This window comes from Astyanax mexicanus, chromosome 20, assembly GCF_023375975.1.
Source record: "Astyanax mexicanus isolate ESR-SI-001 chromosome 20, AstMex3_surface, whole genome shotgun sequence".
Taxonomy (NCBI): domain Eukaryota; kingdom Metazoa; phylum Chordata; class Actinopteri; order Characiformes; family Acestrorhamphidae; genus Astyanax; species Astyanax mexicanus.
Window position 1 is genome coordinate 15,986,141 of NC_064427.1, and position 27,303 is coordinate 16,013,443.

The 27,303-nt window shown below is 38.7% G+C and overlaps 1 protein-coding gene across 4 annotated transcripts in view; it reads left to right on the forward strand.

Annotated features, from left to right (window-relative positions):
- LOC103039720 (spermatid perinuclear RNA binding protein) overlaps positions 1–27,303 on the forward strand; it is a 156,256-nt gene that overhangs the window by 75,527 nt on the left and 53,426 nt on the right. For all 4 annotated transcript variants that reach the window (XM_049468460.1, XM_049468462.1, XM_022680950.2 and 1 more), the window contains exons 3-5: positions 6,101–6,222; positions 20,718–21,004; positions 21,914–22,130. In XM_049468460.1, coding sequence (XP_049324417.1) covers positions 6,220–6,222; positions 20,718–21,004; positions 21,914–22,130 — 507 coding nt within the window. In that variant the 5' untranslated portion in view covers positions 6,101–6,219. The remainder of the gene's footprint in view (positions 1–6,100; positions 6,223–20,717; positions 21,005–21,913; positions 22,131–27,303) is intronic.

Here is a 27,303-nt window from a genome sequence, read left to right on the forward strand (position 1 = left end):
TACGTTGTTAGCGGCTAATACAGTAATAATGCTGCTCCAGCAGTGCTAGCAGATTTTTTGTAGATTTTGTAGATTTTAGCTAGCGGTTTGCTCCATGTAGCTTGTTTTTTAACATGGTAAACACACAGACTACAGTCCGATATACTCTCTTCTGAACGGTGAAAGAGCTAGAGCTTAACATGGTTTGCGGGTAATACAGTAATAATGCTGCTCCAGCGGTGCTAGCTGATTTTTTTGTAGATTTTGTAGATATTAGCTAGCGGTTAGTCCCATGTAGCTTGTTTTAACATGGTAAACACACACAGACTAAATATACTCTACTCTGAATGGAAAAAAGAGAGCACTTCACGCAGTTAGGAACTAAAGCTAATGCTGCTCCCACAGTGCTAGCAGATTTTTTGTAGATTTTGTAGATTGTAGCGAGCGGTTCGTCCCATGTAGCTTGTTTTAACACGTTAAACATGCAGACTACAGTGCGATATACTCACCTCTGAACAGCAAATGAGCAGGTTTTTGTTTTGTAGACTTTGTAAAAATAAACAACTGTAAATCTGCATACTAAATATTTTTTTGCAATAAAACTGGTTATTTCCTTGCTTGGTATTGAGCACTGACATTTAAACTGGATTTTAAATAGGACACATAATCCCTTTGATGAGTGATGTGTGTGTGCGCGCACAGGATGTGTGAAGACCATATTTCACATATTGAGGCATATTAATGATAAATGCGTGATCTGAATAGCGGGTGTGTTTGAGGCAGCAGACTCTGAGCAGATGTGATTGGTCAGTCAGGTTTGGCAGCGTCTCACCAACCAAGGAAAAATCCACAAAACCCCAGATGGCCCTGATTCACGTTTTCTTTCAGTCGCTGCAGAAAAGGCTGTGCGCTAATGCCGGCATCTGTCACAGGAAAGCAGGCTTTATCTCAGGACGCTCTGTTTATGAGTGATTCAGGATTTTAACTCTCGAGTCCTTTCCGACACTGATTTTAGTTAACTCATTTCAGGAACTTGATTCCATACATATATATATATATATACATACATACATTTTGCACAGGTGCTTCTCATTTCACTTTTGAAGACATATGTCCTCAATTTTGGGTCCATTACTTCCATAGGTGCATAACTTTTGACTCCATATATGCTTTATTTTTGCTGCCATCATATGTGCTTCACTTTTGATTTCATAGGTCCTCTATTTTGGGTCTGTTACTTCCATAGATGCTTAATCTTTGGTGCTTCTATAGGTGCTTTACTTTTGATTCCATAGATGCTTTATTTTTGGTGCTATCACAAGTGATTTATTTTTGATGGCGTATGTCCTTAATTTTGGGTTACTTCCATAGGTGCTTCACTTTTGCATCATTAGGTGATTCTATATTTGCTTTATATTTGGGTCCACATGTGATTCCATAGGTACAACCACAGGTGCTTAACCTGGGTTTCTTAGAAAATTCCATAGGTCCATAAGTGCTTCCATATGTGCTTCACATTTGATTCTGTAGGTGCTGTACGTTTGGGGTTATTAGGAGCTTCTTTACATGCTTTACATGTGGGTCTATAGGTAATCACATAGGTGCTTTACTTTTGTCAGTAAGTGCTTCATTTTTGGCTTTATACATGCTTTATATGTGGGTCTATAGGTGTAGACGCTTCATTTTGGTTCTATACATGCTTAGATAGGTGCCTCACTTGTGGCTACAAGGGTATTTCCATAATAATCCAGCTTTACTATAAGTGATGTACAGGTTCTTTAACTAGTTTTAAGGTTCTCCATTTCTTTGTCCTAATCACAGTTTTGGTCCTCTTAGCCAGAGAGATTTTTTAGTGGTAGAGCTCAGAGAAGTATTTTGAAGCACCTTTGTTTTTGAGACTGTTCTTATATTCTACTGTTTTTACATTTTTGAAAACAACCCAAGATTCTCTTTTTGGCCAAAATATTATTCAAATGTTCTGAAATCAATGCAATGTGCACCATGGTCCTTGGAGGAACGTTGTTTCGTTTCACTGTGTACTCTGTATATAGCTGAAATGACAATAAAAACCACTTTGACTTTGACTTTGAAACAGCAACCTTTAGACTGAAGCCCTGATGCGTTTCTACACCTCTGGAGAAGAGCCAGGTCGAACCCACAGATGGATTTAGCATCACTTTCATGAGCACAGCTTATTCTGTCGCACAGCTTATTCTGTCGCACAGCTTATTCTGGAGCACAGCTTATTCTGTCGCACATCTTATTCTGTCGCACAGCTTATTCTGGAGCACAGCTTATTCTGGAGCACAGCTCATTCTGTCGCACAGCTCATTCTGTAGCACAGCTCATTCTGTAGCACAGCTCATTCTGGAGCACAGTTTATTCTGGAGCACAGTTTATTCTGGAGCACAGCTTATTCTGTAGCACAGGTTATTTTGGAGCACAGTTTATTTTGGAGCACAGCTTATTCTGGAGCACAGCTTATTCTGGAGCACATGTTATTCTGGAGCACATGTTATTCTATAGCACATCTTATTCTGGAGCACAGTTAATACTGGAGCACAGCTTATTCTGGAGCACAGTTTATGCTGGAGCACAGCTTGTTCTGTAGCACAGCTTATTCTGGAGCACATCTAATTCTATAGCACATCTTATTCTGGAGCACAGTTAATACTGGAGCACAGCTTGTTCTGGAGCACAGTTTATGCTGGAGCACAGCTTGTTCTGTAGCACAGCTTATTCTTGAGCAACGTTTATTCTGAAGCACATTTTATTCTGGAGCACAGCTTATTCTGTAGCACAGCTCATTCTGGAGCACATTTTATTCTGGAGCACAGTTTATTATGTAGCATAGCTCATTCTGGAGCACAGCTTATTCTGGAGCACAGCTTATTCTGTAGCACAGCTCATTCTGGAGCACATTTTATTCTGGAGCACAGCTTATTATGTAGCATAGCTCATTCTGGAGCACAGCTTATTCTGGAGCACAGCTTATTCTTGAGCAACGTTTATTCTGAAGCACATTTTATTCTATAGCACATCTTATTCTATAGCACAGCTTAATCTGGAGCTCAGTTAATTCTGGAGCACAGCTTATTCTGGAGCACAGTTTGGGTTTAGGTGGACGTGAGCTCCTGCGTGGAAACAAAACTATATTTCTGCTGAAATGACGTCAGTGTGTAAATGGGATTAGACCAGATGAAGCGGGATTAGTGGAGTCAGTCTCAGACTATTTGATCCACAAATTATGATTATTGCGATCACTGTAAACGATTTCACTAAGTACTGAGCTGCTGGAGAGTGTGTGTGTGTGAGAGAGAGTAAGTGTGTGTGTGTGTGTGTGTGTGTGTGTGTGTGTGTGTGTGTAGAGCATTACTGATGGGCAGGTTCAGCTGAAGTGGGCAGCAGCTGGATTAACTGAGCGCTGGTTAATTGAGCTCTGTGTGTTTTAAACAATGGCCTCATATCTCATATCAGTGAAGCAGCTCTCCTCCCGGAATATCAAATATGAACAGAACGCTCCCCCCTGCTTCATAATACGGGTTACAATGTGGACAAAAAATGTGATGTGCAATAACGCAGTTGCATATCCTGATATTGACGTAAAACACGATAAATTCTTAATTGCTCATTGAGCTCCATTGGCTACCAGTTGATGCTCGCATCAAATTCAAAGCTCTTACAATCGCCTACAAGGTGATGACAGAACAGCTCCTTCCTACCTGCACTGATCACTCCTGAAGGCTTACGCTACCTCCCGGCCGCTGCGCTCCTCCAATGAATGTCGCCTCACTTTACCAAGCAAACATTCACACAAAGCAATCCAGACTGTTCTCATACAGAGTTCCCCAATGGTGGAACAAACTACCTTCTACTACCAGATCAGGAGAATCTCTCACTATCTTTAATAAACTCCTGAAGACAGAGCTCTTCAAAGAGCACTTACTCTCCTAACACCTCTAACTAACTAACTAACTACTTCTAACCTCATTTCCTTCTTCCCCTCCTTCACTCCTCTATCCCATTATCTCCCTTTGACCTCCTTTAGACCCTGTCTAAAGATGTTTTTACCTTTAACTTCTATTATTTTTGTACTTCACTATTGTAAGTCGCTTTAGACAAAAGCGTCTGCCAAATGTAATATAATGTAAAAAGTGTTTTTTTCTGCACCTGACTGGCTGAAAGTTGACCTTTGCCTCACTCCGCCTCCAGTCTAGTTGTGTCACATGAACATGGGAAATGCAGTTTGGGTTTGCTGTTATATGGCACTAGTATAGTAATTGACATATACACAATACACATCTGTAGATGTAGTGAGGTGTTATCTTGTGAATGTGATTAAACAATAGTTGTGCTCAAGGTGTAACAAGGTGGCATTAATAATGGGAGATGGAATGAGGTCTGAGAATGGGTGCCAGTTAGATGGGACGTTCAGTTTCTGATGATGTAGTTGAGGTAGTGCTGGGCGGTATGACCAAAAATGTATATCACAGTATTTGTATTATTATTTATTTATATATTATTATTATTATTTTGCATGACATATATACATATAACATATACATAGATTAGCTTTGATTAGTATTGGGTTTACTTTGTCCCACAAAATATATACACAATATATAAATATATCACACTTTATTATCAGAAAAACAGCTGAAGAATATAAACAATAGACCTTAGAATTAGATACGCCAACAATTTTAACGCGACTTCCTTCACTAAACTAAGTATTTTAAATAGTTCCATAAACACTATAAACAAACCTAAAATACTCAAAGTTTATGTTTTTAAAAGAGATATTTCTCAAAAGCTCTTCTGCACAAGTCAGATGCAAGTTTAATATCAAAGTATAATATGTTATTATTGAAGCCATTAGAGGCATTACAGTATTAAATTCAGCCACAATTCCCTTCTTTCTTCAGTTAATAACTAAATTCAGTTTAGCATGCATTAATATTATCCTTTAAGCTACAGTATTAATATATTTAAACAGGGCTATAGTTACTGCTCTTGAAGCTTTTTTGCACCTTTTATTCAGAGTTTTAGGGAGTTTTATCACATTTGTGCAAAATAAATGATTCTGTACTCAGGACTGATTCTGGGCTGAGTTTGTTTGTTCTGTTGGTTCTGTTGTTTTTCTATTTTAATTGAATAAACACTCACACAGTGAGGATCAGCAGCAGGAGCTCCTCAGATAAAGTGATGTTCTCAATTTTCTCCAGGCAAGACTGAGTAAGACGAGTGTTTAACTCTACAGACCTGAGCTACCATCACTCTAGTGAATTAGCTTGTTATGCTAACTGGCTAGTGTTAGTTGGCGAGCTGTATCTGCTTCTTTGGTGGTGCTGTTCTACACAGCGCTCTGCAGTTCCTCTAGCAGTTTCTCTACTGGTTTTAATTTTTCCCTTCCGGCATACCAGATACCAGATTTCACATTGCACAGTGTCAAATGCGTATCAGGAATACATCATAGAAGGCATTACCTCCCTCAGTGGACAGCACAGCACATCCACCTCCACTCAAACACACACTGATCGCACAGATCTCAAGTAATGGAGCAGCCCAGCTGCTTGGAGTGGGCTGGTTATAATTGTTCTAGGAAAAATGTGGAGAAAGTGGAGTAATAATTAAAATGAAATAATCAGCAGAAGTTTAATAAGTATGCTATTGCTTTTCTACATGGTATATTTTCTTTTTACTCTGTTTTATAAATGATTTATGTTCTTTTTTTTGCAGAGAGATATGTAATATTTAAGCACATGCATGACCCCACATTCTGACAGGGTATTAAAAACCAATATGTGTGATGTGTGTGAGTGTGTATAATACATTCTCTCTCTCTAATCCAGAAAAGCAGAGGTGAAATGAGGCTGTGTCGGGTCAGAGAGAGAGAGGGATGGGTGGAGCGGGCGGGGTTGCGGGGTGGTGGTGCCTCTTTATGCAGGCGGATTTAGTTTTTCAGGTTAAGTCCTGCTGTGCAGAAACAGCATCAGAGCTTCAGACATAATGGAGAAAAACAAACAAGCTCTGCTGAGTAAACGGAAAATAACACAGTGTTCTCATTATTCTCTCTCTCTCTCTCTGTCTGTCTCTCTCTCTCTGTCTCTCTCTCTCTCAGGATTTGGTGGTGTGAGGTGCAGCGGGGGGGCGAGCGCATGAGGAGGGGGTATCCAGAGACCCCTGTCCCCAAACACACTCGCGCAACGTAGCTACAGGGAGACACGCCCACCAGCAGCCATGGTAAATAAACTGCTATTGTGTGTGTGTGTGTGTGGTTTGGTTAAGGTTGATGTACCGGAGCCGAGCCGCTGCGCTTTCCTCCAAGCGTGCTGGCTGCTCGGTAATGCTGCATCAGCAGCAGCTCGAAAAGAAGCGGTGGCTGGCTTCACATTTATCAGAGGAAGCATGTGTTAGTCTTCACCCTCCTGGTGTGTTGGGGCATCACTAGTGATAGGGGGAGTCCTAATGAGTGGGTTGGGTAATTGGCCGTGTAAATTGGGGAGAAAATGGGAAAAATTAGAAATAAAATTATAAAAAAAAAAAAAATTGCAATACGAAGTACATCCAAGAGCAATACAAATATAAACATACAGCTCTGAAAATAATAAGATACCTCTTAAAAACGATGAGTTTCTTTGATTTTACCAAATTATAAAACCTCTGGAATATAATCAAGAGGAAGATGGATGATCACAAGCCATCAAACCAAACTGAACTGCTTGAATTTTTGCACCAAGAGTAAAGCAGCATAAAGTTATCCAAAAGCAGTGTGTAAGACTGGTGGAGGAGAACATGATGCCAAGATGCATGAAAACTGTGATTAAAAACCAGGGTTATTCCACCAAATATTGATTTCGGAACTCTTAAAACTTTATGAATATTAACTTGTTTTCTTTGCATTATTATTTGTTATATTGTTATATTATTAAGTCATTTCTCATTTTCTGCAAATCAATGCTCTAAATGGCCATATTTGTATTTCAAATGCTAATGCTAAAATGCTGCTGCACTTAGCCTTAGTGCAAATTTGGAAATCTAAGGTTACTGGGCGCTTTACTCACCCAAATAAACCCAAAAGTTTTCAGTAGAGAAATCTGTGTAGATTAACATCCGGAGCTTGTTTGATTTTTTTTTTTTTTTTTTTTATGGAAAAAAATCTGTTTACATAGCTTATCTTAGCTAAGCTTAACCTGCTAAATCATAATTAGAAGTAAATCATGGTGAAACCCCTGTTCCTTGCTATCTGTAAAATGTATATATCGTCGCTGTCCAATGAAAAACAAGAATTTACAAAATAGAAACTTTACAGGAGAGAAAAAAAACTTCTAAACTTTCAATGGAAGTCAATGTAAAAAGAGTTTATTTCAGGTCATTTTAAAGAGTTTCTATTGGTCCGTTCATCAAAAAATGTTGGCACAGTGTAAGGGACAGTTTGTATATTCAAATTGTGCAGTAAACTAAAAATCTACAAAAGTGGACATACTTGTTTTTCATTGGACATCGACGATATATATGTTTATTTTACTGATATTTACTTAAGCAATAGAACACGAGAGGGAGTGTGTTATCGCGAAATAACATCACGGCTGTGATTTGGTCGCAGGCACGAGCCGAAGGCGAGTGCCGTAGATCATCACAGCCGTGATGTTATTCGCGATAACACACAACCTCGGGTGTTCTATTGCTTTTATACAACAGTTTCTTTTTTTACTAAATATATAAAGAAAATAAATCAAAGAACTTTAAGAAATTCAGTTTGAATATGCTTTAATATGGACTGTGCCTTCCGCCAAAAAGTAGTTCCACCACAACTTAACTACACACAGTGTATGGTTCAGGCAGACTAACACCACGAAAGTTAGCTTGAAAGCAAAATTGGGAATAAGTGAAGATGGTAACGTTAGGAGCGTGAAATAACGCTAATACTCTCCTCTCCTGCTCCGTGGACTCGTCTTCAGGTGAAAACCGTGAATTTTAGCATTTCTGCTTATTTTCCTGGGTGGTGTTGGTTTTAGCTAGCTGGCTGGACTGTGGTTAGGTTAGCGTAGCTTGCTTTAGCTCAGCATTAACTTAGCTTAGCCTAGCCTGGCTGGTTAGCGTTCTGGCTGTAAGACGGTATTAACCGAGCGATTTTCGTTCCCTTTTTTCCACGAAAGACGAGCCTGCGCTGCGGGCGAGCGTGCCGCGGCTGAGCGCTAGTCTGTGCTAAGCTAACGCTGCTGCGGGTGTCCTGTGTATATACGCCGTTACTCGGCAACGCGTCGGTGGAGAGATACAAGTTTAGTGTGAGAAGGCCGTGATGTTATCACGAAATATCATCATGGCTAGATCACTTCTCAACCAATCAGATTGTGAGGTCGGAACTGTTGTATAATGTTTGATATTTTGCAGTTAATGCAAAGAAAACATTTAACAAGTTTCCGTTAAAGTTTTAAGAGTTCAGAAATCAATATTTGGTGGAATAACCCTGTTTGTTTTTAATCACCGTTTTTTTCATGCATCTTGGCATCATGTTCTCCTCCACCAGTCTTACACACTGCTTTTGGAAAACTTTATGCTGCTTTACTCCTGATGCAAAAACAAATCAAGCAGTTCAACCAGTTTGGTTTTATGGCTTGTGATCATCCATCTTCCTCTTGATTATATTCCAGAGGTTTGTAATTTGGTAAAATCAAAGAAACAAGACATCATCAAGACATTTTGGCACAGTGCAAGGGACAGTTTGTCTGTTCAAATTATGTAGTAAAGTAAAAATCGACAAAAGTGGAGATACTTGTTTTTCATTGGACAGTGACGATATATATATATATATATGTTTAATTTACTGATATTTACTGTTCAATATATTGTGATTGCGTCGCAATAACATGTAGCCTTGTAGCATTAGTCTCCGCTGAACAGCCGAGCACAGAGACGGCTGTGTTTGCTCTCGGAGTGAGATGTCAGGCTCACCTGGTGATACAGCAGCGTTCAGGAGTGAGGAGGATGGAGAGAGGCAGCGCGAGAGCGTGGAGAGAGATGGAGAGAGACAGCAGGAGGGAGAGGTAGAGCGAGAGAGAGATGAGGGTTTGATGAATGGCCGGGAGCTCCGGCGCGAGAGCGGGGTCTCGGGGGAGTGTGAGGGCTGTGCAGTTTGAATTATTAAAGGCTCAGGGAGGAGGAGGAGGCTTCATAAATAACCCAGCAGCACAATCAGCACACCACTAGCATCAGCGCTAATGCTAACCCAGCAGCAGCCGCCCGCCCAGGGTCACCTTGGGCTCATGCTCTCACACAGACCTACCTGTTTTTATAAACAGTGTCAGGACTTGAGGACACTGATAAGGTTGAGCTTGTCACTTTTTTATTCTCTTTTTAGAATCGAAGATACTTTGTTCTGTGTTCTGTAATAATTTAATGATCAATTAACCAATAAAAATGTGGAGAGAAACATCCAGAAGGAGTTCATTTATCGTCCTGCTATGGTCTGCTTTTAGTAGTCTTATATTATACTTTTGGTAGTATTATATACAGTTACTCTGATTCTTTGAGTTTTGTTGTTTATAGGTTTATGTTTGAGTAAAATGAACATTGTTGTTCAATTCTATAAACTACAGACAACATTTTTCCCAAATTCCAAATAAAAATATTATTTTTGTTTATTTGCAAAAAATGAGAAATGGCTAAAATAACCCAAAAAACTTTCAGACCTCAAATAATGCAAAGAAAACGTTAAGTTTTCGTTAAATAAAGTTTTAAGAGTTTAGAAATCAATATTTGGTGGAATAATCCTGGTTTGTATCTTCATGCATCTTGGCATCATGTTCTCCTCCACCAGTCTTACACACTGCTTTTAGAGGATAACTGTATGCCTTTACTCCTGGTGCAAAAATTTGAGTTGTATATTTGTATTTGTATATATGTACAATGATGGTTCAAACTTTTTGACAGACAAGACAGACAGACAGGCAGAAGGAGGGAAGGAAGAGAAAAGAAAGAGAAAGAAAAGAAAGAGAAAGGAAAAAAGAGAAAAAAAGAAAGAAAGAAAGAAAAGAGAAAGAAAAAGAGAAAGCAATCAATCAATCAATATTTGGTGAAATAATCCTGGTTTTTAATCAAAGTTTTTTTCATGCATCTTGGCATCATGTTCTCCTCCACCAGTCTTACACACTGCTTTTACTCCTGGTGCAAAAATTCAAGCAGTTCAGGTAACTGAAAGGCTAGATGGATGGATGGAAAGATAGATAGACAGGTGGACAGACAGATGTGATATCCTATATCAAAACTGGATGTAATACTTTAATGTATACACAACACACACACATATTCCATATCCTTCCCTTCTCTCTCTCTCTGTCTCTCTGTCTCTCTCTCTCTCTCTCTCTCTCTCTCTCTCGTTCCTCTTGTTTCTATATCTTTATTGATTTATCGTTGAAAGAATGAGGTGACCTTGCTGCTTCGCTCTGCTTCTTTCTGAACTCCACACACACACACACACACACTCTTACACACACACACTCTTACACACACACACACACACACACACATACTCTTGCTCATGTCCTTGCCAACCATAAGGCTTAATAGCTGGTCATAAAGATGAATATTGGACATGGGAGAGTGGTGGTGCAGAATTGGACAGAATGGATGGGTTAAGATTACACACAGAACAATGCATGCTGGGTATTGTAGTCCTGTCTGGCCTGCTGTGCTTTAATGGCAGCCATTCAGAATATGAACAATGCACATTGTGAGCGGCTATTGTGAGGGGATGTGTATTATGGGCTTACAGTGTGTTTACTGCATTTACACTTTCAGGGAGCTGGAAACACAATCGCATGAGTGTGTGTATCTATGTGTGTGCGTGTGCGTGTGTGTGTGTGTGAATGTTTAATGCAGTCTGCTGCAGGTTTTAGTCACTTGAGACTCTGTCACACTTTCAGCTGTGCACTCCGCCTGCTGCTAACACACACACACACACATACACATTTGGTATATGAATATATGCAGTAAATATGTAAAAAAAAAATGTAAAGAATTACAATTAGCTTCTTAACAAATCCTTACCTTTACAGAAATGCTGAAATATGACTTAAAGTAAATATTTCACTGTTTAATATAAATTAGTGTTTTGCCCTATACTTTTTGCCATAATCAGCTCTGGGAAAAAATAAAAGAGCACTTAAAAATGATTATTTTCTTTGATTTTACCAAATTAAAAACCTCTGGAATATAATCAAGAGTAAGATGGATGATCACAAGCCATCAAACCAAACTGAACTGCTTGAATTTTTGCACCAGGAGTAAAGCAGCATAAAGTTATTCAAAAGCAGTGTGTAAGACTGGTGGAGGAGAACATGATACCAAGATGCATGAAAAAAAACTGTGATTTAAAACCACCAGGGTTATTTCACCAAATATTAATTTCTGAACTCTTAAAACTATATCTATATTAATATGAACTTGTTTTCTTTGCATTATTTAAGGTCTGAAAGCTCTGCATCTTTTTTTTTTTTTGTTATTTCAGCCATTTCTCATTTTCTGCAAATAAATGCTCTAAATGACAATATTTTTATTTGGAATTTGGGAGAAATGTTGTCTGTAGTTTATAGAACAAAAACAACAATTTTCTTAACATAAACCTATAATTTGCAAAATCAGAGAAACTGATTCAGAAACTGAAGTGCTCTCTTCATTTTTTTTTTCTTCCAGAGCTGTATAAGAGGTTAGGTTTCCAGATTTTACATTAATGATATTTAGCATACACTCATATTCAGAAAAGCTTACAGTAAGTAATTAGTGGTCCAATCAGTAAATATCTAGTCTATTTTAACCACTGTGAACCAGATTAGTTCCAGATTAGTACAATATGCAGAAATCAATAGGATGCTTGAGTAGATCAGATGCACTTGCCTCTAGTTTCTCCCTTTTTTTATAGGGTGACTTTGCAGCAGTTTCTTTCATTGGAACCTAAAAAAGAACAGATCTTTATGAGCAGAAAGCTGAGGTCTGATGGGTAGGAGACGTGGTGGGAGCTGGGAGTTCAGGTCTAAAGGTATAAAAGTGATGATCAGAGACGCCAAAAACAGTTACTGTCAGATCCAAAGCTGGGACAAATCTACTGCTGAAGGTTATTCAAGGTGAGGTCAGAAAATGATCACAGGGCAAGAAGGCAGGATGATGGCAGGATATCTGAGGAACGATGGAGGCACAGAGGAGAAACAGTAAAACAGTAGAGTTTGCTCTGACGGAAGTTCCAGTACATAAAGGAAGTTGCCCAAAAGAACAGTAGGAAATGTAGGAGAGATGATACTGTACACAGGAACAGAGAAACCCTTTAAAATGCTTTGAGGAACCTTCTAGTAACTCTTCTTTTAAAGCACCTTAAGCTTTCTTGAAGTTTTCTCAGAGCTCCTTTAACCCTTAAAACCCTACGGACGGATTTTCCGTGCAAAATCACACCTTGTTTTCTCAGCTTAATTACTCAGGAATCCCTTCACACATTAACATAATCCATTTATGCTTAGAAAGGGAGGAACTTACCTTTCTAAAAATAGTAATGACCTCCCAGTGCAGTAAAGCATCTACAAGAAATCCATTGAGAAAACACCTAAAAAAGTAAGATCTCCTTCCCCAACCAATATTATTTACCTTTAGTGATTCAAACATATTTATATATGTAATTATATCAGACAGACACATGCCCTGAGCTCTTTTACTCCAGAAGACATACGGCTGCTCAAAAATATAATCATTTAAAATGTAAAAGGAAGCAGAATTGTTCTATTTTCCTGGAACTGATCATGTTTTGCTCAAAATTTTACCAAGCGCCTGTTTTTTTTTTTTTTTTTTTTTTTTTACTTATTTTTGAATCTATAGACTTTAAATATATTCACACCTAAGATATATTTTCAAAAATGGTTAGATTAGAGTGTTTATGAGTTGAAAGCATAAGAATATTGATGATTTGAGTTCATTACATGGCTTATTAATTATTACTTTGATAAAATACATGGAGAAACATCCGCCATCAGACAGATTTATTGTTCTTGGTAATCACACATCTAGGATACATGTAGATACTAAAAGCCTGACACTCAGAGCAGCCTATGCCTTTCAGTATTTTAATCAGGACACACAAAGAAAACTATAAAACAAAAATGTAAACTTTTTAGTCTAAATAAATAAAAATGTTTAGTGCAAAATAATTACTCAGTAAAAATGTGCAAGTAAAATTATTAAAAAACTATATAAAGTAGTGCGCACACCATACCTAGCTTTAGTTTGAGTAAAGCAGGTAGTTTCACACTTTTTCTGTGGACACTTTTGAGTCATTTACTGATATTATTTGGTTTGAAACATCATATAAATATGTTTGAAGCTCTAAAGGTAAATAATATTGGTTGGGGAAGGAGATCTCACTTTTTTAGGTGTATTTCTCAATGGGTTTCTTGTAGATGTTTTACCGCACTGGGATGTCATCACTATTTTTAGAAAGAGTAAGCTCCGCCCTTTCTAATCGCATATGGATTATGTTAATGTGTGAAGGGATTCCTGAGTAATTAAGCTGAGAAAACAAGGTGAGATTTTGGACGGAAAATCCGTCCGTAAGGTTTTAAGGGTTAAACACACACACACACACACTCTCAGACACTCTGTCTGGCTCGGGACTCAGGACACACACAGTTCTGAGACAAGAAGTGGCTGAGTTGTGGTCAGTTAGCTGTTTCCTGTGTCAGGATGACGTATGGAACAGTTTACCTGCAGAGCTCTTCAGCTGAGTGCACTGCCTGGAAAGATCTTTCAATTGGGGAAGAGTAATCAATTCCTGCATCCAAGCTTTAACACCCGCCCGACACACTCTCACACACTCACACACACTCGACGTGTTTATCTAATGTGGCCGCCGGACCGCACAGGAGCCGTAAATGCAGAGCATGAGTTATATCTGGTGCTAAAAGTAGACTTAATTTAATTTCTAGGCTACAGACCTCCGGGTCCTGAATACCTGAATACTAGCAGTATATGATATTATTATGATGATATTAACTGCTTTTAATAAAATAGAAATGAAGGACAAATTGATGATGAAAATGTGATTAGCTGTATAGAGAAGGCTGATTAATGTTTAATAGGCAATAGCTCTATTTGAGTAATGTTTTAATCCATATTATTAAAAAATCAAGAACTCCTCAAGCAAGAAAAGAAAAAGTACTTTAAGAAGTGAAGGTCAGAAGCCTGTAGTTGTGAAAGTTTCTATGGTCTGGATCAGTTGACAAGTTTGTTTATTTGGAGTGTTTCGCGTTTTCTCCCTCTTGTTTGGTTTGTTTTCACACAGGTATAAAAAAACCTAAACGCACCAAAATGCGCAACAATAAACCACGCAAATACATCGTCTCCTCTGATTGGGCAGAGCTGTCTGGCGTGGGAGAAAGAAAGTAAATATAGTGAGAAGATTCTTTTACATTCTGAAGCTGCTTTACCACGGAACGCACTTACAAACACAGTGTTTTTAATGAGACATGTAGAGCAGATGTACACATAGTAAACTGAGTTGAGCGTCTGCGAGCAGTGAACGCAGCACACACCACACTTTTAGTGTGTAAAAGCGTGGAGCAGCAGTAGAGACAGCGTTTGTAGCTTCATAGCTGTGGTAATTAAAGTTATCTGGCTAATAGTTTAGCTCAAATAAAAGGAGTATAGTTGATAGCTGGGTCGGATCGAGATCGGATTTTAAAAAACCTTTAAAGAACCAACAAATGTTTTGATGGAACTGGCTCTCATCAGGACAGCCCCAGAAAGCTGATTAACTTCTATGGCAATACTACACAGCACAAAGGCTTTTTCACAACTGAAAGTCCAGTCCAGACACAGTGTTAATTTTATTAGCAAAAATTTGAGTAAAAATAAAAATATATAGACTTGCGTGACCAAATGACTCCTTCAGAAATAACTTTAACTGAGAGGAAATGATGGAGTGAGTGCTATTCTTTAATGCAGTCGTTTAGCAGCAGTTTTGCTTGTAGGCAGTTTGTATTTTGTCCTGTAATTTCACACGTCGCTCCCATTCCACCCGGGTGTTTGTGCTGCAAGTGCTGGAATAAATTTAGAGCGCTTCCTTTTTTGGTCAGCTGTAAAGTTAGTTTGACTTTCCTTTGAAAATTCTCTGTATATATTGACTGGATTGATGTAATTCAGTTGTATTAAATTCCAAAACTGTTTTATATCACTAAATTTGGATTAGCAGCTTGAGTTACTAGCTCAAGAAATAAGAAATTCTGTGAATATTTGTGAATTTTGTACCATGTTGTTTCTGTCTCACAAATATCAGTCTAGTTTTTGTTTTTTTAGGATGATTACCTGACAATAAACCAATAGATGTGCTTAACAACTTCCATTCGACGTCCATTGAAGACTAAACAAAGTAAAGTTGTGATTTTGGAGGTTTTGTGCATTCTTTTTTTCTGCTATATATATTTAGTTCTTTTGACGAGTTATCATATTTATAAGACTGCTGTTCAGCCTGCTGTATGGGCTGAACGATGAACTCTTAACAGGGGTACATGGTTAGTGGTGTTAAAAGGTTTTATTCTCACTCCTCCACTAGATGGGTTAGTCTTACACATTCTACACCCATGAGTTTATAGAAGAGTCGAACAAGGAGGAAAATGGCAATTATCCTCACTGACATAATCTGATCTGCTCACAGGATTGGCCGATATCAGCAGACATTGATACATCAATCTTTCAGTTTTAACACATTGACATTTATAATGTATTTGCATTTATTTTGTATTTTTTCACCAATGTTCTCTCTCTCGTTCTTTTCCTCCGCAGTTTAGCTTTTGCCTAACACCATGTCTCAGTTGTCACAGCTCTTGTAGAGAGAGAGAGAGAGAGAGAGAGAGAGAGAGTGTGTGTGTGTGTGTGTGTTGAGATTAAGATGTGGCTGTTGAACACACTCGTACACATTTCAGCAGTGAGGTTTTATGGCCATGAATTCCCGCCTATTAGAAACGCCTCATAAACTTTATTTTGTCTCCTGCGTAAAGCAGCTCACACACTTGTCACTGCCAGTAAACACACACACACACACACACACTGGCTGATGCTCGCTTGAATAGAATGTCATTCAATATGACATACAGTTTATTCATTAAACATCATCTATCAACAAAAGCTCTTCTCTAAAGCAAAACTGCCAACATCATTAGTAATAAATCAACTTTATACATATTTGTTTTATTAGGTATAAGGGCTGTGCAATATATAGTAAATATTAATGTATAAAAATGTTAACTTACTAACTGATTTTAATATGTTATAGGTTTTACAGTATTTAGGATGATACAAAGTGTTTTGCATTTATAATTCATTTCAGTTCATTTATTCATATGGTATGTTGCCATCTCACCATAAAACGTATTGTGGTGTGAGTTCTTAGTCATATTGCAATATATATATAAATAAAATAAAAGATCACTTCAGTTTCTGTATCGGTTTCTCTGATTTTGCTATTTATAGGTTTATGTTTGAGTAAAATGAACATTGTTGTTTTATTCTATAAACTATAGACAACATTTCTCCCAAATTCAAAATAAAAATATTGTCATTTAGAGCATTTATTTACAGACAATGAGAAATGACTGAAATGACTGCAGAGCTTTCAGACCTCAAATAATACAAAAAAAAAAACAAGTTCATATTCATAAAGTAGTTTTAAGAGTTCAGAAATCAATATTTGGTGGCATCATATTCTCCTCCACCAGTCTTACACACTGCTTTTAGATAACTTTATGCTGCTTTACTCCTGGTGCAAAAATTCAAGCAGTTCAGTTTGGTTTGATGGCTTGTGATCATCCATCTTCCTCTTGATTATATTCCAGAGATTTTCAATTTGGTAAAATCAAAGAAACCCATTATTTTTAAGTTTTCTGTTATATATTTTTTTCCAGAGCTGTATATAAGCTCTGTGTAAGAGATAGATGATTTGTTTTACTCATATCACATCATATCTCACATCTCTAGTCTTAATCTTTACCCCCTATTTTTTGTCTTTTTGTATTTGCCTTTTTATACATTTATTTAATTTCCTTTCCTGTTTTTATTTCTTAATTTACTACATATCCCGACTGTATGTGGGTTATTATCTGGTCTATATGGATACTGGATGTTGCTGAACTGTAAAAATTATATTCACTATAACTCTTACACTCAATTTAAGCTGCTAAAAGGTCACCCCTGCCTGAAAAGAACAGATTCAGCTCTCTGTGAGCGCTGTTGTTGAGGAGATGGATGAAGATGGATGAATCTTGTTGTTTTTATGTCTATATTCTGCTAAAGGTCACGTCCTCTCCGGAGCAGTGCACGGGGGCGGTGGCACTGATCTGATAGTGAGCAGATCTGCTGTAGAATAGTGATACGGCCTGGAGAAAGGTGAGGAGAGGGTTTGTGGAGTAGATGAGGAGCTGAACTGAACTCCAGGGGAAAGATACTCAGCTGTGAAGAGAATTGAATGGATGATAGTAGTTTACGGGGATTTTGAGCTTCAGACCTTAACCTGTTTAACATGTTTAAAACATGTCTAATTCTCTAAAAACCCAAACTAAACACTTAGAATGAGCTGATTTAACAAATCAACAAATAACACTATTTTAAAAGAAACATCATGCAAGTAATAAAAGAGTTTTTGGAATTAAATGAAGCTGGTATACAGCTGAAATGAGGCTCTAGTTTAGACTCTGTTGGTTCCTCTTGGATACAGCTCTGGGAAAAAAAGAGAGCACTTAAAAATGACGAGTTTCTCTCTGAAACATGTCCAGAGGAAGATGGATGATCACAAGCCATCAAACCAAACTGAACTGCTTGAATTTTTGCACCAGGAGTAAAGCAGCATAAAATTACCAAAAGCAGTGTGTAAGACTGGTGGAGGAGAACATGATGCCAAGATGCATGAAAATAAACTGTGATTAAAAACCACCAGGGTTATTCCACCAAATATTATTATATATTTCTGAACTCTTAAAACTTGAATATGAATATGAATTTGTTTTCTTTGCATTATTTGAGGTCTGAAAGCTCTGCATCTTTTTTTGTTATTTCGGCCATTTCTCATTTTCTGCTTATAAATGCTCTAAATGACAATATCTTTATTTGGAATTTGGGAGAAATGTTGTCCAAAGTTTATAGAATAAAACAACAATGACCTGTATCTCCAAACCATCACTGATTGGTGGAAACTTCACACTAGATCTCGAGCAGTTTGGACTGTGTGTCTCTCCACTCTTCCTCCAGACTGTGTTTTATTATCGAGTCTAAAGTCAGTGCAGTTTTGTTTTCCCACAAAATCTTACAGCACTTCATATCTTACAGCTTCCCTCTGCTGAAAACAACTTTTATGAAGATGCAGATTTCATTTTCCAGCAGGACTTGGCACACTGCCCACACTGAGTACCAAAAGTACCAATTAATCTTATATAATATTCTAATTCTAATGAGACACTGATTTTTGGGTTTTCATTGGCTGTAAGCCAAAATCATCAACAATAAAAGAGATAAATACTTAAAATTGATCACTCTGTGTGTAATACAGCTATATAATATATGATTTTTTTACATTTTGTACTGAAATTCTAAAATAAGTAGTCAGCAATCTCTTGCCACAAGGTACCTCTACCCAAAAAATAATGTCTCAAAGCCCAAGACAAGGCAATACCCTCTATTTAATAAGACCACATCACACCTGTAATCATTTATATACAGTATTGTGCCTGGAATTGTGCAGCCTCAACTCACAAGATAGCACCTCACACCGTATACCGTAAATGGCATGGTGTAGTTAAGCCGTTAAAAGCTGTGTTTGAGCTGCGTGAGCTCATGTAGCTGGTTATTTTTGGGCATCAGGGTGAGGAGAGGTGAATTTGACAGATTAAACTTTAATCAGACGTCCAATTCTTTAACTTCAGCCCTTTTTCCCCTGAACTCGTTCCTGTGTTGTGCTCAGACTCAGAGCAGTGTTTATAGCAGTCGTGAAGGTTATGTTTAAGATGCTGCTGATGCTGAAATGGGAGTTTCTGCTGAAAGAAGACCAAGGTTGTCCTTGAGCTTATAAATAAAGGAGCCTAAAATTGTCTCAAAGTATTTTACTGATGTCTATACTGTAAAAAATAACCTTTGAACAACCAGTTTTATCAAGTTAATAAAAAAAACCTCAACAATAGCCTGAGTAACAGTACATTTTAAAATAAACAGCATTAATGAGCACCAGATTCTAAATAGTGTGCACCCAAAAATATGTGGTGAGCACAAGATACTTTGTGGTATATGTTAGGTATCGGAAACTAAGCAGTGGAAAACCGGGTACTAAGAGGGAAGCACCAGGAGAAACAAATACTAAGTAGTGAGCACCAGATACTAGATACTATGTGGTGAGCACCAGATACTAAGTAGTGAGCACCAGATGTTATGTCTTGGGCACCGGATACTATGTGGTGAGCAAAAGATACTATGTGGTGAGCACCAGACACTACATAGTGAGCCCCAGATACTACGTGGTGAGCACCAGATACTATGTGGTGAGCACCAGATACTACGTGGTGAGCACCAGACACTATGTGTTGGCTACAGGGTATCTGGTGAGCACCAGATACTACGTGGTGAGCACCAGACACTATGTGTTGGCTACAGGGTACTGGTAAGCACCAGATACTGCATGGTGAGCGGCTGAAACTAAGTGGCGAGCACCATATACTATGTGGTGAGCACCAGATACTATGTGGTGAGCACCAGATACTACATAGTGAGCCCCAGATACTACGTGGTGAGCACCAGATACTATGTGGTGAGCACCAGATACTACATGGTGAGCCCCAGATACTACGTGGTGAGCACCAGATACTATGTGTTGGGTACAGGGTACTATATGGTAAGCACCAGATACTGCATGGTGAGCGGCTGAAACTAAGTGGCGAGCACCATATACTATGTGGTGAGCACCAGATATTATGTCTTGGGCACTGGATACTAAGTAGTGAACACCAGATACTATGTTGTGAGCACCAGATACTATGTGGTGAGCACCAGATACTATGTGTTTGGTACAGGGTGCTATATGGTAAGTACCAGATACTATGTGGTGAGCACCAGATGCTGTGTGTTAGGCACCATATAATATGTGCTGAGCTCAGGATACTAAGCTGTGAGCACCAGATATTATTGACGACTACTTGTGTTAAGTACAAGATCTTATGTGTAGGGTACCGGATACTAAGCAGTGAGCACTGGGTGCTATGAGTGGAGCACCAGATTCTGTGTGTTGGGATTAAGGTACTATGTGGTAAGCACCAAATATTATGTCTTGGGCACTGGATACTAAGTTGTGAGCACCAGATATTATGTGCTGAGCACTGGATACTATGAGGGTACTATCAAATACTACCTGGTGAGCATCAGATAATATGTGTTGGGTGCCAGATACTAAGCTGTAAGCACTAGATGCTATGTGGTAAGCACCAGATACACGGTGGTGAGCACCAGATAAACGGTGGTGAGCACCAGATACTATGTGGTGAGCACCAGATACACGGTGGTGAGCACCAGTAGCACCACATGTGTGATGGTGAGCACCTGATATTGTGTAGCCCAGTGAACAGTGTTTTTTTTCTATTAACATGTGACTGTATCTCTGGTTCTATAAGCTAGAACCCAACTTTGGGTTCTAAAGTTCTAAAGTTTCTCCTGTGTTGTTTTTTTTTCAGAGGTCCATCCGCTCGTTTGGGAATGATGACCGTCACGTGATGGCCAAGCACTCCACCATCTACCCGTCCTCTGAGGACCTGGAGGCTGTACAGAGTCTCGTCTCCACCGTCGAGTGCGCCCTCAAACACGTCTCTGATTGGCTGGACCAGTCCCAGTGCAGCCAATCCAACCAACCCAACCAACAAAACCAGCCCAACCCGCCCAACCAGCCCAACCCGCCCAGTGCTCCAGAGGAGGAGGCGGAGGCAGAGGCCAGCGCTGACGAATCAGCAGAAGGAAGTACCAAGTGAGTATCGCATGTCGGGAATGATGGGAATTGTAGTTCATTCATTATTGTAGTTTTGTGAGGATGAACAGTGGTTTTAGTGCTGAGTGCAGAGGTTAATATATACTTCTATATACAGTAATACACTCCTCATCATAGAGGTGGTTGCAAAAATAGTTGCACCTTCAGAAGGAAGATAAAAGTTGCCAGGAACAATAAAAAATGACAAAATTTAGACTTATTGATAAGAGCAATTCTTGGTCATGATCCTATGTGGTGAGCACCAGATTCCAGATATTATGTAGTGAGCACCAGATACTGTGTGGTGAGCACCAGATCCTATGTGGTGAGTACTAGATACTATGTCTGATACCGGATACTAAGTTATGAGCAGCAGATACTATGAGGGGAGCACCTGGAGCACCATATACTAAGTGGTGTGCACCCAAAACCTTATGGTGAACACCAAACCATCACTGATTGGTGGAAACTTCACACTAGACCTCAAGCAGTTTGGACTGTATGTCTCTCCACTCTTCCTCCAGACTCTGATCCCTTTATTTCCTTTAAATGAAATGTAAAATGTACTGATGATCAGTGATGGTTTGGAGAGACATGTCATCTGCTGGTGTTGATCCACTGTGTTTTGTTATCAAGTCTAAAGTCAGTGCAGTTTTGTTTTCCCACAAAATCTTACAGCACTTTATACTTACCTTTTTAATTTTCCAGCAGGACTTGGAAAACTGCCAAAAGAACCAGTTGGTGTTATAATATATTTTATTTTTGAGATGCACTAGTATGTTTTAATAGTTACTAGTATAAAAAGTTTCAATATTAATAGTATTTTTTTGTAAACATTAACCTGCATTTGAAGGTATTTATATTGTTAACATGTCCCTCTCTCTCTCTCTCTCTCTCTCTCTCTCTCAGTGAGGGCAGCAGCAGTAGCAGCAGTAGCGGTGGTGGTGGTGGTGGAGGTGGAGCTGATGGAGGGCGGGTACTGTGTGGGGTGGTGCGGATCGGTCTGGTTGCTAAAGGGCTGTTAATAAAGGAGGATATGGATCTGGAGCTGGTGCTCATGTGCAGAGAAAAACCCACACAGACACTACTGAGCACTGTCTGCGACCACCTACCCCAGCAGATAGAGGTACTCACTCACACACACACACACACACTCACTCACACGCACACGCAATCAATAAAACTCACACTCTGAGCACCCCTCCCATAGGCCAGCTGTATACATGCATTACAGTAATATGACTCGTATATGGGTTTCAGAATGTTACACAATTCTGGATAGAGGTATCGTTCATGTAACTCCACCTAAGGCACAGCATTTAAGGCGGAATGGTAAATTAGCAGTATTTAAGGTGGGATACCAAATTCAAGTGAGTTATTTATGTAAGGAAAAGTGTGTTTAAAGTGCATATTTAAGAAAGCTAAGTAGATAGGAAGCTACTTACATGAAATGCTGTAGCTTGAGCAGCGTGCATACCTTAACTTAGACGCAAGCCACCTGACCAATAAAGAGGCAGGCAGAAGCCACCTGACCAATAACGAGGCAGACAGAACCCACCTAACCAATAACGAGCCAGGCAGAAACCACCTGACCAATAATAAGACAGGCTGAAGCCACCTGAACAAAAACAAGCCAGGCAGAAACAACCTGACCAATAATGGGGCAGGCAGAAACCACCTGACCAATAACGGGGCAGGCAGAAGCCACCTGACCAAAAACAAGCCAGGCAGAAACCACCTGACCAATAACGGGGCAGGCAGAAACCACCTGACCAATAACGGGGCAGGCAGAAGCCACCTGACCAAAAACAAGCCAGGCAGAAACCACCTGACCAATAACGGGGCAGGCAGAAACCACCTGACCAATAACGGGGCAGGCAGAAGCCACCTGACCAAAAACAAGCAAAGGCAGAAACCACCTGACCAATAACGGGGCAGGCAGAAACCAACTGACCAATAATGAGACAGGCTGAAGCCACCTGACCAATAATGAGCCAGGCAGAAGCCACCTGACCAATAATGAGCCGGGCTGAAGCCATCTGACCAATAATGAGCCAGGCAGAAGTCACCTGACCAATAATGAGTCAAACATATAATCATGTACAGTAGTTTGGGATGGAATGTTGTAAAGGGGCTCGAGCTCTTTTATTAAATACTTGAAACCAGGGTTCCCTCCTACTGTCATCATGAGAAGATTCGCCTTTTAGAAAAAAACAGCAGCATTACTTTAACTGCTGAAACTACAAAAGAGAGAACATGAGAGTGAGCGAGCGAGAGAGAGAGAGAGAGAGAGAGAGAGAGACACAGTACGAGCGCCTAACCCTGCGTTCACACTGGAAAACAAAAGGCGACCAATAATTTTGTATGCAGCACAGTGACTGTGCAAACTATCTGCGTTTCTGTGCGCACTTTCTGCTTGTGCACTCGATGCTGCATTTTCCGGTGCACTGTTTCCAGCCCATGTGCTCAGGCTAGGCTATGGGCTAGCAATAGTGCTACAGCTACACTTTCCTGGTGCGACACTCTTGTGAACAGTAGTTTCGCATTATGTTCATTGGTTCCACAAGTCTCCTATAGACTGGCTGTCCTGTACTGTTTACATTAACCGAACCGTGATGGTTCACAAAGAATTCACGTACCATTACACCACTAGTGTGCGTGTGTGTGCGTGTGTGTGCGTGTGTGTGCGTGTGTGTGTGGATGTGTGTGTGTGTGTTTAGGCCTTGCAGGTGGTGCTGAGGGGACACCCTCAGTCTATTTATATTCATCATGTGTAATTAATCTCAGCTTGGATCTTCCTTAATCACACACCCAGAGCTGATATAGGACAGCGGAAGGACACACCTAGCTGATGCCTTAAACACACTTACACACACACACACACACACACATGCATTTATACAAAGCATGCATATTTTACTCCTTTACCACACACACACATATACACACACTTATACACACACTTATACACACACGTATGCACACACACATACACACACGCATTTATACAAAGCATGCATATTTTACCCCTTACACACACACACACACACTTATACACACACACCCCCTCCAGACAGAGATCCCATTAAATGTATGTCCGCTGCCGGTGGGTCAGGGTATAATGTAATAGATCAGCTTTTAATGGAACAGCAGCCTCCTTCCCTTTATACTACCAACACTGTATTGTGTTCTGTCTCTTTCTCTCTCTCTCTCCCTCTCTCTCACTTGTTTTCCTTCTCTTTCTTTCCCTAGTTTCCTAGTTGTTTTCTCTTTCACTTTCTCTCTTTCTTTCTCTCTTCCTCTTCTTCACACTCATTTGAAGTCCTTATGTTTTTGGGTCTTAACATACTTTTTCTTTCTCTTGCTCTCTTTCCCATCCTTGTTAATCTGTCTTTTCTGTTTTTCACCTTTTTTAGTCCTCTTTCTGTATCTTAACTCTTTTAATTCTCTTCTTTTTCTATTTCTCTCTCTCTCGCTCACACACACTCACTCTTTTTTTTCTTTTCTTTCTCTTCTATTTGCTATTTCTTATTATTTCTTTTTCTTTCTGCTTCAAGCTCTTTCACTTGCAGTCCTCCCTCTTTACATAATGTTTTTTTTTCATCTCTTGTTCTCTTTTCTGTTTGTCAATCATTTGTTTTCATTCGTCTACTTGTTTCCCTCCTGTTTGCTCTCTCTTCTGTTTCTCACTATTTTCTGTCCTCTTTCTGTGTCTGTGCTTTTTCTTTCTTCCTTTCGTTCTTTTTCTTTGCTATACTTCTTTTTGCTTTTAACTCTTCTTTCTCTGTTCATATCTACCCCTTTTTATTCACCTCTTATTCTTTCACTCTCCTTTTCATTGTTTGCTTTTGTCTCTTCTTTTTTATTCTCTCACACTCTCTCTCTCTTTCTCTCTCTCTCTCTGTAAGTGTGTTTTGTAGGTTATGCTTGTTATTACACTCTTCCACACACTCAGTGTATGAGCAGAGGGTGAGGAGTAATTGAATTCATTGGTTTACATGAAAAGAGCACTGCAGATTGGAGGTCAGGAATTAATAGAATGTATTAAAGTCTTATCTTACACTGATCCTGCCCATCAAACCAGATCATCATAAATTACACCTTTATACGCACACACACACACACACTTCACTTTGCATAATCTGCTGTATGTGTGTGTGTGTACTGAGCAAGTGTCATTATATAGAACTGTGATAATTCTGCTTTTTTTTGCTACATTATTACTACATTATTACTACATTATTACTACATGATTACTACAATTACTGCATTATTACCACATTATTACTAGTTACTGCATAATTACTGCACTATTACTGCATTATTACTACATTATTTCTACATAATTACTAGTTACTACATTATTACTGCACTATTACTGCTTTATTACTACATTTTTACTAGTTACTGCATTATTACTGCATATTACGACAATATTACTAGTTAATGCATTATTACTACATTATTACTACAATTACTGCACTGTTAGTGAATTTTTACTATATTATTACTAGTTACTGCATTTTACTACACTATTACTAGTTACTACATTATTACTACAATTACTGCACTATTACTGCATTATTACTACATCATTACTACAGTTACTGCATTACTAGTGCATTATTACTACAATTACTACATTGTTGTTTTATTACTACAATTACTGCAGTTACTACATTATTACCACTAGTTTTATAATTTAATTATTACTAACATTTGTACAGTATAACTATTATTACTACAAGTACTGCATTATTACTACAATTACTACAACATTATAACTACAATTACAACATTGCTGCATGTACTACACTACTACATTACTGCATTATAACTGCATTATTACTAAAATTACTACATTACTACATTCTCATTACAATTACTACAATTACATTATTAGTATAATCTCTATCACTACTATTACTATATTATTACTACATCATCACTACTACATTACTACCTGATCTACTCCATCCCCAGCAGCCGCTCGGTTCTGGTCTCTGCAGGGCTTTAATGGATCAGGTGTGCAGAACTGCGTCCTTGATGTCCTGAAGGCTGTGTGTAGAGTAGTATAAAAATACTCTGCTGCACTGTGACGCACTGCTGGTGCTGATGGTGACGGTTCAGCTGCATCGATATTTAGAGTATTAATAATTCATAATCAATTACAGACGTATTCAATAAAACATACAGTCAGCCCTGCACTGAACCCACACTCTCACACGGGATGTACTTCTACTGGAGGACTGGACGGTTCTTCTAGTGGGGGGTAACTGCTTTGTGAGTTTTCATGTGGACACAATTCTGCATTATCAGTGTGCAAATGCTTCTGTAGACTCATTAATATTGTTACCCACCTCTACCAGTTTTCAGCTTCCACCACTGAACCATAGTCTCCTACTTTAAAGCAACATCTGTAAGTTTTAAGGATTTGGAGACCTCTGTGGTGAAAATGTGTAATTACACAAAGAATGTTAAAGAGCACTTAACCCTTTCAGATGTGATTTATGTTCCAGTAATGGAAAAACATAAAAAAAATGCTCTTTTCTGTCTGTAATGCACATAACAATAGACACTACTCTCCTAATATAAAATCTATATTAAAATGGATACAATTAACTAACACTTTTTATCCTAAACTTGATAAATATTATTCTAAATCACAAAAAAGTAATAATATAGAGCTTGTATTACTTTGCCTCATTTGTTTTGTATTTTTTTTATAAATTAATATATATCAATTACATGTTGTTATTAATTAGAATATTGTATCCCCTCCTCACTCAGTAATACTGCTGGTTTCAATTCAAAAAGTTTTTGTTTAACTTTAGTGATGCTTAACTAGTCTATTTTTTAAATAGTTCAGTCAAGAACAATACAAGACAATGTGTGTAATTTTTGCTTGCTTGTAAATGTGTTATTCATATATGCAGGTGATGCATATTATATATGTTTATGTATATGAGCACTTTATATACACCTTTGTGCTATATTTTTTATGTACTGCATGGGGGGGGGGGGTGTTGTGAATGAAAGGGCTTGTTTCATCTAATTTTGTCTTTCAAAGAAACTCCTTAAAAAATATATATATTAGGGACTGCTGCTTTAACCTGCAACCTGTTGGCTGTGTAATATACAGCAAACAAGAGCACAGTAAATTTAATTCCATCCACACTAATTACTGTCCGGATCATACAGAACCTACAGATTCAGACCTCCAACAGCTTCCCTGGTGCAACCTGTTCCTTCAGTAATTTAATAACGTCCTAAAATCCAGCAAATAATAGTAATGTGAC